At 42.7% G+C, this 15,084-nt stretch overlaps 1 protein-coding gene across 1 annotated transcript in view; it reads left to right on the top strand.

The window, feature by feature from the left end:
• The window catches only part of LOC110536799 (alpha-mannosidase 2), a 50,350-nt gene extending 35,538 nt beyond the window's left edge, over positions 1–14,812 (top strand). The window contains exons 14-22 of the mRNA XM_036937026.1: positions 2,219–2,449; positions 5,519–5,641; positions 5,900–6,014; positions 7,791–7,924; positions 9,581–9,722; positions 10,240–10,373; positions 11,590–11,781; positions 13,003–13,116; positions 14,139–14,812. Coding sequence (XP_036792921.1) covers positions 2,219–2,449; positions 5,519–5,641; positions 5,900–6,014; positions 7,791–7,924; positions 9,581–9,722; positions 10,240–10,373; positions 11,590–11,781; positions 13,003–13,116; positions 14,139–14,291 — 1,338 coding nt within the window. The 3' untranslated portion in view covers positions 14,292–14,812. The remainder of the gene's footprint in view (positions 1–2,218; positions 2,450–5,518; positions 5,642–5,899; positions 6,015–7,790; positions 7,925–9,580; positions 9,723–10,239; positions 10,374–11,589; positions 11,782–13,002; positions 13,117–14,138) is intronic.
• The last annotated feature ends 272 nt before the right edge of the window (positions 14,813–15,084 follow it).

The following is a 15,084-nucleotide window of genomic DNA, read 5'->3' as shown; positions in this document are numbered from 1 at the left end:
TTTCATTTATTTATATTTTTAATCCCATCCCCCGTCCCCGCAAGATGCCTTTTGGTTGGCCGTCGTTGTAAATAAGAATTTGTTCTTAAATGACTTGCCTAGTTAAAAAATAAATAAAATAAAAACATGGTCATATTGTTTTAACTGTTTAGGCTAGAGACAAGCTGATTTATTTGCTGTAAAGCTGCAAGCATGCCTGACACTCAGAGGCTGCATGGCAGTGAACTTGCAAAGTCTTCTCAGACTAGTCAGTGCTCTTGGTTGTAACAATGTATCAACAACATTGCTCACTTTGCACGCTGCTCCAATTTAACAAGTGTACAAATGTAAAAAGACTCATCAGGATCTGGGTTTGCATCCATGCTCGCTATCACGGCTAAATTATATATTTTTAAAACTGACGGAGGAATAGACGCGCATGAAGAGCAGATGGAGAGAAGCAGGTGAGTGAGAACTGGTAGGAGATGTAGAGAGAAGCAGGTGAGTGAGAACTGGTAGGAGATGTAGAGAGAAGCAGGTGAGTGAGGACTGGTAGGAGATGCAGAGAGAAGCAGGTGAGTGAGGACTGGTAGGAGATGCAGAGAGAAGCAGGTGAGTGAGAACTGGTAGGAGATGCATAGAGAAGCAGGTGAGTGAGGACTGGTAGGAGATGCAGAGAGAAGCAGGTGAGTGAGGACTGGTAGGAGATGCAGAGAGAAGCAGGTGAGTGAGGACTGGTAGGAGATGCAGGTGAGTGAGGACTGGCAGGGGACGCATAGAGAAGCAGGTGAGTGAGGGCTGGCAGGGGACGCAGAGAGAAGCAGGTGAGTGAGGGCTGGCAGGGAACGCAGAGAGAAGCAGGTGCATGAGAGCTGGTAGGGGACGTCGAGAGAAGCAGGTGAGTGAGTGCTGGCAGGGGACGCAGAGAGAAGCAGGTGAGTGAGGCCTGGCAGGGGACGCAGAGAGAAGCAGGTGAGTGAGGGCTGGTAGGGGATGAGGCTTGATGATTACAGCTGACACATGTGATATGCGCATGAAAGTGAAGTGGATATGATTGGACCTGTGAATTCAAGAGACTAGTAGCTGATGCTTCAATTCAACTGAATTTCTAAACCAAACCGACTTTATAAATATTTTATAACAGGCGCCAGCAGGTTCTTTAGATCGGTAGGGCTGAAAAAGTTGGTAGTATCATATGAAACTGTACTACGGTATTCTAAAATGTTGGTATCATAAGTATCATGACGTTTTGGCATTGTGATATTAACGTGGTACCAGTATACTGTTCAACATTAGTATCAGGTAGTATCGGGCAGTATCAGGTTATTTGAGGCAGTATCAGGTAGTATCAGACAGTATCAGGTAGTATCAGACAGTATCAGGTAGTATCAGACAGTATCAGTCAGTATCGGGCAGTATCAGGTTATTTGAGGCAGTATCAGGTAGTATCAGACAGTATCAGGTAGTATCAGTCCGTATCAGGCAGTATCAGGTAGTGTCAGTCAGTATCGGTCAGTATCAGTCAGTATCAGGCAGGTAGTGTCAGGCAGTATCAGTCAGTATCAGGCAGTATCAGGTAGTGTCAGGCAGTGTCAGGCAGGTAGTGTGGCAGTATCAGTCAGTATCAGGTAGTATCAGGCAGTATCAGACAGTGTCAGGCAGTATCAGTCAGTATCAGGCCGTATCGGGTAGTATCAGGTAGTATCAGGCAGTGTCAGGTAGTATCAGGCAGGTAGTGTCAGGCAGTATCAGGTAGTGTCAGGCAGTATCAGGCAGTATCGGGTAGTATCAGGTAATTTCAGGCAGTATCAGCTAGTGTCAGGTAATGTCAGGCAGTATCAGGTAGTGTCAGGCAGTGTCAGGCAGGTAGTGTCAGGCAGTATCAGGTAGTGTCAGGTAGTGTCAGGCAGTATCAGGATGGTAGTATCAGGTAGTGTCAGGGAGTATCAGGCAGCTAGTGTCAAGTAGAGTCAGGGAGTATCAGGCAGGTAGTGTCAAGTAGTGTCAGGGAGTATCAGGCAAGTAGTATCAAGTAGTGTCAGGGAGTATCAGGCAGGTAGTGTCTGGCAGTATCAGACAAGTCTGTGTATGGATGCAGAAACCCAAAGCTGTGGTCTTTTTAGTTTGGAATAGAGATTGATCACCAATGTATTACCATTTTGTGGTGAAACAGAGACGTTTTCTGTTTATGCTTTCTTTTCACTTTATCTCATGTATTGGTGTTTTCTCTCCCGGGCAGTTGTCCTTCGTAGCTCAGGTGCCAGCGCTGGGTCTTGGGCTGTACCAGTTGAGTACGGCTGTGAGCGGCGGGGCGGAGACGGCAGAGTATGTTTTCCTCAGGCAAGGCGGCGAACTATCCGTCAACATGAAGCACTTCACCGTCAACATCCCCCAGGACGCCTCCACCCCCCTCAGCATCCACAACCCCCACATCCAGATCTGGAGCTCCCCCACCACCGGCCTGATGGAGGTAAGCCATGCACAGCACAGCATAGCAAAGCTTAGCACAGCTTAGCACAGCACAGCATAGCAAACAGGGCCTAAAATGAACACCCAACACCTGCCAAATCCGGCTAGATTTTGGCATCAGTGGGTAAGACGTTCATTTCACCAGCCATGTTGGCGAGTGGCCAGGGCTCCACAGTGCAAGCATTTCACTCGCATTTGTGAATATAAAGCATGATCACATTTATAGTAAAATAAATGCTGCAGTTGCTGTTTTCAAAGTATTTCTGCAGTTTTGTTTTATAACTGCTAAATTAATCGCATAAAGTCAAAGAACTACAAATCCCATATAGTTTATCTTGTGCTGCAACACTGCCTGGCTTGGGGCTGTGCACACGTGAAGAGCTAAGTGAAAGATTTATTTTTAGAAGTGCTGCACACAGGCATACAAGTCGGTCTAACTTACGTGAAACTAAAGTTTACTGAAGTGAGACTTTGTCCTTGTATTTCTTGGCTATTTACATGGTCTTGTTCACAAGCTAGGTCGTTTTTTCGATGTTTGAGTTTCAACTGTTAGATAAAATAAGACAATGCTTCTACTAGTCAAACTCAATCTCACAGACACAAACATGACTCCAGACACGCTGCCGCGGTAACCTTGAAACTTTTTGTCTCATCTGTGATATTTTGGTTAAAAGACACAGGTCACAAAAAAAATTCTGAAATAATATACCACATGACTTTTTACTAGTAATACATTTCTTGTTTTAGAAACATTACAACGCATGCTCATATGATTTTTTGTGTGTTTTGTTGGTGTAATTTTAGCAGGGGAAAAATATTTTGGTTGGTAAAAAATCTGAGTGGCTTGTAGATTTTTAAAACTACCTACCACAGTGGTTGGTGGACCAAAAAGTACATTTTATGCCCTGATAGCAAAGCTTAGCACAGCATAGCACAGCACAGCAGAGCACAGCATAGTTCAGATCACAGATGTTTTATTGTCACATACACCAGATAGGTGCAGTGAAATGTGCTGTTTTACAGGGTCAGCATTAGTATTACGGTAATGCATAGCACTGCACAACACAGCATAGCATACATAGTAAAGCATAGCACTACACAACAGGGCATTGAACCAGAGTCATAAAGCGTATAGTGACTGTGACCCTGGAATATATCACACTTCTAGACTGTCAATGGGGCAGACCGGGTATCAAACCAGGGTTGTCTGTGTGACACAAGACTACATTATTCCTCTGAGCTAAAGCCTAGGCATTAGTTGTGGGATGTCATACGAGCCTTCCGGTCTCAGGCATGAGTACTCATCACATTGTTCATCAAATCAGCTCAGCTACAACAACACACGATACAGAAGGTGTCTTATTATTATACCGGTAGCTCTGTTCGCTCTCATCATTGATGCCAAACTGTCAGTGTAATGGTGATGATGTACAGTGGGCCAAAAAAGTATTTAGTCAGCCACCAATTGTGCAAGTTCTCCCACTTAAAAAGATGAGAGAGGCCTGTAATTTTCATCATAGGTACACTTCAACTATGACAGACAAAATTTGAAAAAAAATCCAGAAAATCACATTGTAGTATTTTTAATGAATTTATTTGCAAATTATGGTGGAAAATAAGTATTTGGTCACCTACAAACAAGCAAGATTTCTGGCTCTCACAGACCTGTAACTTCTTCTTTAAGAGGCTCCTCTGTCCTCCACTCGTTACCTGTATTAATGGCACCTGTTTGAACTTGTTATTGGTATAAAAGACACCTGTCCACAACCTCAAACAGTCACACTCCAAACTCCACTATGGCCAAGACCAAAGAGCTGTCAAAGGACACCAGAAACAAAATTGTAGACCTGTTCCATGCTGGGAAGACTGAATCTGCAATAAGTAAGCAGCTTGGTTTGAAGAAATCAACTGTGGGAGCAATTATTAGGAAATGGAAGACATACAAGACCACTGACAAATTTCCCTCGATCTGGGGCTCCACGCAAGATCTCACCGCGTGGGGTCAAAATGATCACAAGAACGGTGAGCAAAAATCCCAGAACCACACAGGGGGACCTAGTGAATGACCTGCAGAGAGCTGGGACCAAAGTAACAAAGCCTACCATCAGTAACACACTACGCCGCCAGGGACTCAAATCCTGCAGTGCCAGAAGTGTCCCCCTGCTTAAGCCAGTACATGTCCAGGCCCGTCTGAAGTTTGCTAGAGAGCATTTGGATGATCCAGAAGAAGATTGGAAGAATGTCATATGGTCAGATGAAACCAAAATATAACTTTTTGGTAAAAACTCAACTCGTCGTGTTTGGAGGACAAAGAATGCTGTTGCATCCAAAGAACACCATACCTACTGTGAAGCATGGGGGTGGAAACATCATGCTTTGGGGCTGTTTTTCTGCAAAGGGACCAGGACGACTGATCCGTGTAAAGGAAAGAATGAATGGGGCAATGTATCGTGAGATTTTGAGTGAAAACCTCCTTCCATTAGCAAGGGCATTGAAGATTAAACTTGGCTGGGTCTTTCAGCATGACAATGATCCCAAACACACCGCCCGGGCAACGAAGGAGTGGCTTCGTAAGAAGCATTTCAAGGTCCTGGAGTGGCCTAGCCAGTCTCCAGATCTCAACCCCATAGAAAATCTTTGGAGGGAGTTGAAAGTCCGTGTTGCCCAGCAACAGCCCCAAAACATCACTGCTCTAGAGGAGATCTGCATGGAGGAATGGGCCAAAATACCAGCAACAGTGTGTGAAATCCTTGTGAAGACTTACAGAAAACGTTTGACCTCTGTCATTGCCAACAAAGGATATATAAGTATTGAGATAAACTTTTGTTATTGACCAAATACTTATTTTCCACCATAATTTGCAAATAAATTCATAAAAAATCCTACAATGTGATTTTCTGGATTTTTTTTCTAATTTTGACTGTCATAGTTGAAGTGTACCTGTGATGAACATTTGCAGGACTCTCTCATCTTTTTAAGTGGGAGAACTTGCACATTTGGTGGCTGACTAAATACTTTTTTGCCCCACTGTAAGTGTTAAATCCCGCTGTCTTCTGACTGACACCCTCAGAGATTGAAGCTGAAAGAGAACGGCTCAGAACACCAGATCAAGGTGGAGTTTGCATGGTACGGCACAACCAGCAACCGAGATAAAAGCGGAGCCTACTTGTTCCTGCCCGACGGGGAAGCCAAGGTAATCTGACACCTTTATTAAACGTGATTGATGCTCCTTTGTCAACGTGTTTCATTGTAGCTGTACTGAAACCCTGCGAAGAATAACGGCTTCAGCTCTTACAGTTGTTCTGCTCCCCCAGTTTCCCGTTCTCTCTTCGCACCCTTATTTGTGCTCCCTTACCAGCATGCTCTCTGTAGGAGGTATTATTGGCAGAGGATGGATGGGACATGGTGTTAGGAGTGATTTGATTCCCATTGATTTTCTGTTCTCCTCCAGATGTACTCTCCCGCCCGGTCTCCAGTGATACGGGTAACCAAAGGTTCTGTGTTCTCTGAAATCACCACTACCTTCGATCACGTGACACACACTCTACGCCTGTATAACGTTCAAGGTAAGGATGGAAATTGTGTGTGTGCGTGCATGCATCTACAATTGTAAACAGTGGTGGGAAAAGTACCCAATTTTCATACTTGAGTAAAAGTAAAGATACCTTAATAGAAAATGACAAGTCACCCAGTAAAATATTACTTGAGTAAAAGTCTACAATTATTTGTTTTTAAATATACTTAAGTATTGTAAGTAAAAGTATAAATTATTTCAAATTACTTATATTAAGCAAACCAGACGACACTATTTTCTTGTTTTTAAAATGTATCGATAGTAGGGGGACATTCCAACACTCAGACATAATTTACAAACGAAGCATTTGTGTTTCGTGAGTCTGCCAGATCAGAGGCAGTAGGGATGACCACTGATGTTCTCTTGATAAGTGTGTGAATTGGACCATTTTCCTTTCCTGCTAAGCCTTCAAAATGTAACAAATACTTTTGGGTGTCAGGGGAAATGTATGGAGTAAAAGGTACATTATTTTCTTTCCGAATGTAGTGAAGTAAAAGTTGTCAAAAATATAAATAGTAAAGTACAGATACCCCCAAAAACTACTTAAGTAGTACTTTAAATTATTTTTACTTAATTAAGTACTTTACACCACTGATTGTAAAATCAACTGAAAAGCAGTACATACATGCATGGGACCTTGGATAGGTAGAGAGTAGCCTACATGTATCAGAGATAGAAAAACAGAACCTTAAGATAGCAAAAGATCCTGAAATGTTTCTCTGTGGGAGAAGATCCAAAACCCTATTCATCTTTTCATCTGTCTGTAGATGAGTTACATGAAGATTCACTCAGAGAGAGAGAAAGAGGTTTAGTCAGTGCGATACCATTGAACGGTTGCTTTCATAGAGAAAATGAGTGATGTTGGGTTGCGTGCTTGGTGAGAAAGAGGAAGCTGCTGTCATGCTACCCAGGAGACAGAGACCCTGAGGGTCCACATGTCATCTCACAGAAAAACAGTCCTTAATTGGACCCACCCATGCTGATTTTACTTAAGATAGAGAGAATGGTTTCATTGCCTATTTTGACCTGAGGTACAGCTACAGTATACAGCTTTTAGGAGATAAGGTTGCGGGACTTATTACTAGAGTTACACCATTATGTTGGTCTCATATTACTGTATTTGATGGCTCAATGTTCAGACTCAATTTTTGATTATAATTGTATGAAAAACTGCGGCAAATTTGTTCAACAGTTTTTTTTTTCGCCCGGTGGATTAATTCAATTGGGTATGTAAAATGATATCAAACAATGTAAGATATATTCCCCAAAAAATAATTTTGTGTACTAGGAGACCTTCTGTAATAAGACTATCATTAATACCGTCATTGTAAATAGGAATTTGTTCTTAACTGACTTGCCTAGTTAAATAAAGTTTAAAAATAAATACAAAATAAAAAAATACCTCAAGCCAGGCCAAAGAAAAAGGAAACTTTTGAATATGTCCCATAGTCATGAATAGGAACCCAGATAAAAAAAATATTTGTCACTATAATTTTGGTCGAAAATCCAAAAAGTTATAAAATGTGAGTAAAGAAAGATCCGGACTATGTTTTACCACAGACCTTTCCTATAACTTATCTTCCCTGAGAAATGTGTAGCAGCACCTCTGCCTGAGTAATACTGCAAGCACCACAGCATAGCGGGTGTTCAGTGTAGGCTCTATGATTGAGTTGTCGTTCTCTCTCTCTCTCTCTCTCTCTCTCTCCCTCTCCCTCTCCCTCTCCCTCTCCCTCTACCTCTACCTCTCTCTCTCTCTCTCTCTCTCTAGGTGTGGAGGGCCAGGCAGTGGAGATCTGTAACTTGGTAGATATAAGGAGGGAGTTCAACCATGAAATTGCAATGAGGTTAGCATCAGATGTGGACAGCAAGGATCGATTCTTCACAGACCTCAATGGATTCCAGGTACTGTTACTGTATGACACAGATCTCTGTTTCTCTCTCTCTTTCACTCTCTCTCTTTCTCACTACCACTCTCTCTGTTCAGGCACGGCAGTGCCGTTCAATGAGAGAATGTTCATTTGTTTCGTACACACGGAAGGATAAGTGTAGAGGTTAATCGTTCACAGCTGTACAATTAGTTTATTATTGTGTCATTTTAACGTTAAATGGCTCCTCGTGTGCTTTAGTATGTTTTTAAGTTATCTGAAAGAGGGCAGGAGATAAAACTGACATCCGTCCCCTCGCCACGACCTGGGCGCGAACCAGGGACGCTCTGCACACGTCAACAGTCACCCTCAAAGCATCGTTACCCATCGCTCCACAAAAGCCACGGCCCTTGCAGAGCAAAGGGAACCACTACTTCAAGGTCTCAGAGCAAGTGACATCACCGATTGAAACGCCACTAGCGCACACCACGGCTAACTAGCTAGCCATTTCACATCGGCTACACTCACCCCCCTTTTGACCTCCTTCTCTTTCCGCAGCAACCAGTGATCCGGGTCAACAGCATCAATGTAACAGTATAGACTTTACGTCCATCCCCTCGTCCCGACCTGGGCGCGAACCAGGGACGCTCTGCACACAGACAACAGTCACCCTCTAAGCATCGTTACCCATCGCTCCACAAAAGTCAAGGCCCTTGAAGAGCAAGGGGAACCACTACTTCAAGGTCTCAGAGCAAGTGACGTCACCGATTGAAACGCCACTAGCGCGCACCACCGCTAACTAGCTAGCAATTTCACATCGGCTACACAAAGAAACATAGAAAACAGAACCATGTACAGTATACTAGCTATAGCCCAGAGCTCTGCAGTATACCAGCTACTGTCACACATTCCAACCCAAGAAATACTGTTTCTTGCTACTGAACTGGCTTGTGCTTGGTCAATTATGACATGATTAGCAATTAACTATGATAGAAATGGCTATTTTGTAGCATTAGCTTGACATTGGAACTAGCTGAATGGGGAAATATTAGCTGTCCAAGTTCCCAGAAGGGACTTCCTTGACGTCTTCCATTTTGTGTCATGACATAAAGTTTTGAATTGTAAACAAAAGCTGAAACGATTTGAATTTGTTTGTGGGAGAATCTTCAGACAGATCAGTATTTGAGCGCCTTTGCCAATTAGATACGCTGCCGTAGAGCCCCCCCCCCCCCCCCCCCCTCAATCTCTATTTGCATTTTTGGCAGTCTGACCTTGATTTCAGGGATTAAGAGGGATTTACTGCCATCAGAGATGAAACGCAACTCAATGCTTAACGCAAATTAAAAACAACAACATACTTGAACAGCTTCCCGCAGCCATTGTAGTCAAAACAAACTGGTCGGCTTAATTAAGATAAAGATCCCACTCAACACACCTGTTCTCTGGTGATTCAGTATGCTTGGGGCCAGGAGTTTTTCCCCTACAAGAAAAATTCTGGGTCCTCGTTAAAGTCTAGGGCTCTGAGTTTTTCCTGGTCAGGTCACATGGTCAGGAAGTACTCCTGATGCTATGTCATAGCACTCTTGTTTCTCAAGTACCCGCATTGCGCGTCGAGGCTCATTGAACTTCAGTCCATAGCGTCACTGTATAAAGCGTGGGTATTGTGTAACCATGCTAGGTATGTTGTCTGCAGATACAGCCCAGAAGAACCATGGCCAAGCTTCCCCTTCAAGCCAACTTCTATCCCATGACCAGCATGGCCTACATCCAGGACCCTGGTACCAGACTGACCCTGCTCACTGCACAGTCTCTGGGCTCCGCCAGCCTTGTGAGTGGTGAGTGCAAGCCGGTGGATTTGTTTTCTGTTGTCTATTGGAAGGGCATCAGTACTTCAATTCTCCGGGAAAGATGACATCCCTGCTCGATTCTAAGCTTGCCATCTGTATACCAGTGGAGGCTGCTGAGGGGAGGACGGCTCATAATAATGTCTGGAAAGGAGCTAATGGAACGGCATCAAACAAATAGAACCCACATGTTTGATGTATTTGATACCATTCCACTCATTCCACTCCAGTCATTAACACGAGCCAGTCCTCCCCAATTAAGTTGCCACCAACCTCCTGTGGTGTATACAGTACATAATGCCATCAGCTATTTCGGCACCAGGATGTGAAAAGAGAGGGAGAAACAGTACGACTCGATTTAAAATGAGTAAAGTTTCTATCATGCTGTTTCTGGCCAAGCTTTAAAAGACATAACGTTCTGTACTTTGATGAATTTCTCCTATGTGACCAGAAGACACCGTGGTATGGAAATATTTCTGAAGATAACTTTTGATCTTTTCCCCTCCAGGCCAGTTGGAGGTGATTATGGATCGTCGGCTGAACCAGGATGATAACCGCGGGCTGGGCCAGGGTGTCCTGGACAACAAAGTTACCCCCAGCACTTTCCGCCTGCTCCTGGAGAAGAGGGCCAAGACCGATGGGGTACTTTCAACAGGAGTTTGAGATTGAGCTCTGTAGTTTGTAATTCTACTGTAGTTTACTGATGTTCACTGACTTTTGAAGGTCAATAACGGAGACTTGATTAACACTAGAAAAGCCTTGCCTCGGGGGACCCCCCCCCCCCCCCCCCCCCATTTGAGCCAATGACTCGTTTTTTGGAGTATATGTATATAAATATATGCTATTGGAAAAAGTGTAATTTGATTGTGTTTATTAAGGTCTTAAGTAACATTATAATATGAAATAACAATTATTTCAAATAACATAATGGCATTTTCATTAGGTTATGTTACTTTCGGCTATATGGAAAATACACTAAAACACCAGAATTCAAGAGTCAAATCCATCACAAAGAAACCATTAGAATTTTGTTTTGGCAGGTCTTAAGAAACATTATCCAAATAAGGAAATGTTTTTCAAAAGAACAGAATAACATATTTTAAGTTGTATTACCAGTCTTTGCTTAGTAGGCTGAGCTGTGCTGCTCATGTGGTAAACAAATGGAACAGTGGTTATTCTTGGAAAAAGTGATACTTTGAAATAGAGCTCACCTCTTGAATTTTGAGAGTTATTTGACAAAGGTAAGTGTTTTAGAAACTTCAGAATCCACTCTTTCTGATACTAGATATAAATCAAAACATCTTACTTGCGTGTGACTCTGTAGGATTTTAAAAAATGACTTTTTGGCGCTCCGTTTCCCTGCCTCTGTGTCAATTCCATGCTGTGCCCACCTCTTCATCTACAATTTGTCAATTGATAATATTGTCACCCATCAGACTATTGTCAATTTAATCTTGTCTTTAGGCTAACTCTATTATTATATGTGTGAAATGAATTTAGAAATACTTTTGGTGTAGTTTCGATGGGCCATCAGCTACACAGGCTTAGTAACGGGGAATGAGGGCAGTGGGAAAAAATGACATGTTGACATGACATTTTGTTAGCGATATTAAGATTTTAACAATGACAGAGTGTTATATAGACTTATTTAGGAAAAGTCAAGGACGGGGGGACATGACTTTAAAAATGGCAGAGTAAAAAAAAAAGTACATTTGTTTTGCGTTCACATGACGCTCTCATCTTTTGTAGTGTTAAGACATTCAGGTTAAAACATGGTCATGTATTACTTTATGATTATTCGTCTCTTTTTCCCCAGAGTATTGTCCTAATGTCCCTGGCTCTGCTTTGATATTTCTAGGGGGAGAAACCCTCACCCCTCAGCTACCCGTCTCTGCTGAGTCACGTGTCGTCGTTGTACCTGAACCACCCTCTGATCTCCATGGCTGTCAGCACGGAGGCACAGTCCCTGTCCTTGTCCGCCTTCACCCCGCTGGCCTCATCGCTGCCCTGTGACATCCACTTGGTCAATCTACGCAGCATACAGTCCAAGGTAATGCTACGGAGTACTTCCTTACAACAAGCTTATGCTTTACATTGTTACTCGTATATATGTGTCGTAAGGCTTTAATTACATTGCATTTACATGTTGTTTTGTAGTGATTTAATCATTGCTTTGTATTTGCATATCCATGGAGTTGAGACATGAACCGTTCCAATTATGTAGCTAGTAACAAAAAACGCTCAGATCATTTGCTACTGTATGTAATAATATTTTAATACAACGTTGTTATTAGAGTAGTTACAGGGTTACTACACCAGAGCAACTTCATAGAAAGACTAAGAGTTACCAAGTTTTCGAAAGCGATGACTTTTACCGCTGTGTTCTCATAGTCATGCTGTTTATTAAGATCCACCTTGGCTGTATTGATTTAAACCTACCTGGTTTCATCTCTTGTTTGTTAGGACAAAACACACACTCAGCACTCCTCCATTAATTGTCTTTATATCATCCCTGTAAATACACTACATCTCTGTGTTGTACATCTTCTATAATCTCCTACTTTGTTGTCGCATGCCCCGTTAACTCTGATGATAGAGCTGTCTCTCATGTCAAAGATCGAGCTAATTGTTCCGCTAAGAAGGGGAATCTGCTGACCAATTTGCTCAACTATCGATTGTAAAGACACGCTCTGACATCCAATTTGACTCTGAGAACAAATCAAAAGAGGAGACGGTAGCGTGAAATGTGTTAGAGACGAGGGCTTTGTATGGAGTTACACGAATACTCACATGATGACACCACTGCCACTACTACCAGCCCACTTAGTATGCACTGTGGCATCTCTCCATTTACTCAGCCAGGGACTGTGGATGGAAAATAAACACTATTTCTGGAGGGAGGATGAAATTGACTTGGACTTGTGCTGTCAGCTAGTAAACTACAGTAGTTACCCTGTTTTAGAGTCAGACCTGGGTTTAAATACGATTTGAAATCTTTGAAATACCTTAAGCCTTTGCTCTCGCCTTCATGGAGTTCCAGATAGGAGTGTTTGCAGTGTTGAAACTACTCTATTGGTCCATTAAGCCAGTCAATTTTTGAATAGTATGTGAACCCAGGTCTGTTTCAGAATCAGCTCCTCGAACATGGCTGTGGAAATGCAGCTGACCTGTGAAAGGGTGGTCTCTATAATTGCTCCAGTGTTGAGGCTGGGGTGGGGGGCGACAGTTGGGGTCTTTGTGGGGACTAAATAATTTGTCACTGGTCCTACAGGAGGACGGGGGTGGTCCGTCGGACGAGGCGGCTTTGATTCTGCACAGAAAAGGCTTTGACTGCGCCTTCTCCAATAGGAACACAGGGCTACTGTGTGCCACCACGCAGGGGAAGGTAAACCTGCCACACACATGCCGACACGCTGACACACACACAGGAGCACACAGGCACAGGCATAAACACACAGAGAGACACCCGTGCATGCATGCACACAAACACGCACATGCACATCAAAATGAAAGAGATATACTGAAAAAAAATTAACTCAACATTTGAAGTGTTTCATGAGCTGAAATAAAAGATCCCAGAAATGTTCCATATGCAAAAAAATAATTTATCTCAAATGTTGTGCACAATCTGTTTACATCCCTGTTAGTCAGCATTTCTCCTTTGTCAAGATAATCTGTCCATCTGACAGGCGTGGCATTTCAAGAAGCTGATTAAACAGCATGATCATTACAGAGGTGCACCTTGTGCTGAGGACAATAAAAGGCCACACTAAAATGTGAAGTTTTGTCACTCAACACAATGCCACAATGTCTCAAGTTTTGAGGGAGCGTGCAATTGGCATGCTAACTGCAGGAATGTCCACCACTGTTGCCAGAGAATTGAATGTTCATTTCTCTACAATAACGTTGTTTTAGAGAATTTGTCAGTACGTCCAATCAACCTCACAATCGCAGATCACATGTAACCAATCCAGCCCAGGACCTCCAAATCCGGCTTCTTCACCTGCAGGATCGTCTGAGGCCAGCCACTCAGACAGCTGATGAAACTGAGGAGTATTTCTGTCTGTAATAAAGCCCTTTTGAAAAACTCATTCTGATTGGCAGGGCCTGGCTCCCCAGTGGGTGGGCCTATGCCAATTAATGTGAAAACCATAGATTAGGGCCTAGGTAATTTATGTCAATTAACTGATTTCCTAATATGAACTGTAACACAGTGAAACCTTAGAAATGTTTTGCATGTTGCGTTTATATTTTTGCTCAGTATACTCAAGCCTATTAATATCTTCTAAAATAGTAGGATCTTTCATCATGATCAAAGCCGGCGTTAAATACTTTTATTAAACCATCAACTCCTTTTATAATGGGAATATAACGTCACTGTTCATGTTTGGTTTGGTTCTCGCACAGATCCACACGGAGAAGCTGTTTTCAGAACTGAGATTCCAGAGCATCATCCCCGTATCCCTGACTCTGATGCATACGACTGAGGGAGGGTCGAGCAAAGAGGAAATCAGACTGAAACCAATGGAGATCAGCACATACCGCGTGCAGCTGACATGACAGCTGGCCAGAGAGCCTAGTGCCTAGTCTGCCACGGCACATGCCCAAAATCTGGCCTCTGTTCCTGTGCCGAAAAACATTGTCAGCGAGGCTATGCAGAAGCCTAGGGACATAGTACATCCTTGGAACAGACGGAAGGAGGGAAAGAGGAAGAGAGAAAGAAGGAGAGAGGGAGGAGGATTAGGAAGGAGGGAGGAGGGGAAGAAAGGAGGAGAAGGAAATGGAACTTGATTAAGCTTCATTTTAAAAGTGCAGTATGATATTGTTTGAATCCAGTATCCCTAGTTATCCTGCAGTTTCAGGTTCTGTATGTGTTGTGAAGGTTTGTGTTGCAATTTCACTTGAACTCACTCTACTGAGAAGACCACAGGTCCACATTTCCTTTTCCACTAATATGATTTTGTACAATGTGATTCCTTGTCTTGTTTTACCAAGGTATGGTTTCAATCATAGTGAATATTGCTTAATGTCCTTGGCATGCCGAAAAAAAGATTTGAACGACAACTGATTCTAAATATATATTTTTTATATGTTTCATTGCAAGTGAGATGCAGTTTTTATTTTTCCAAAGAGCAAAAATGTGCCTTATTTCTCAATTTCATAATGAGCCCAATGTACATATGTTGTTCCCCTTGGAGAAAAATGTACGTTAGAATTTACTATCAATGCGAAATTACTGCAGCAAATAGTTATATAATTGACATGTGACATCACATTCATTGATATAGGTCTGTTATTGTGACCGTCATATACATATTGTTGTGAATTATCCCGTTTTTGTTGTTTTACACAG

Source organism: Oncorhynchus mykiss, chromosome 12 (genome assembly GCF_013265735.2).
Source record: "Oncorhynchus mykiss isolate Arlee chromosome 12, USDA_OmykA_1.1, whole genome shotgun sequence".
NCBI lineage: Eukaryota > Metazoa > Chordata > Actinopteri > Salmoniformes > Salmonidae > Oncorhynchus > Oncorhynchus mykiss.
Note: the sequence above shows the minus strand (reverse complement) of the source record. Positions and strands in the feature narration are given on the sequence as shown.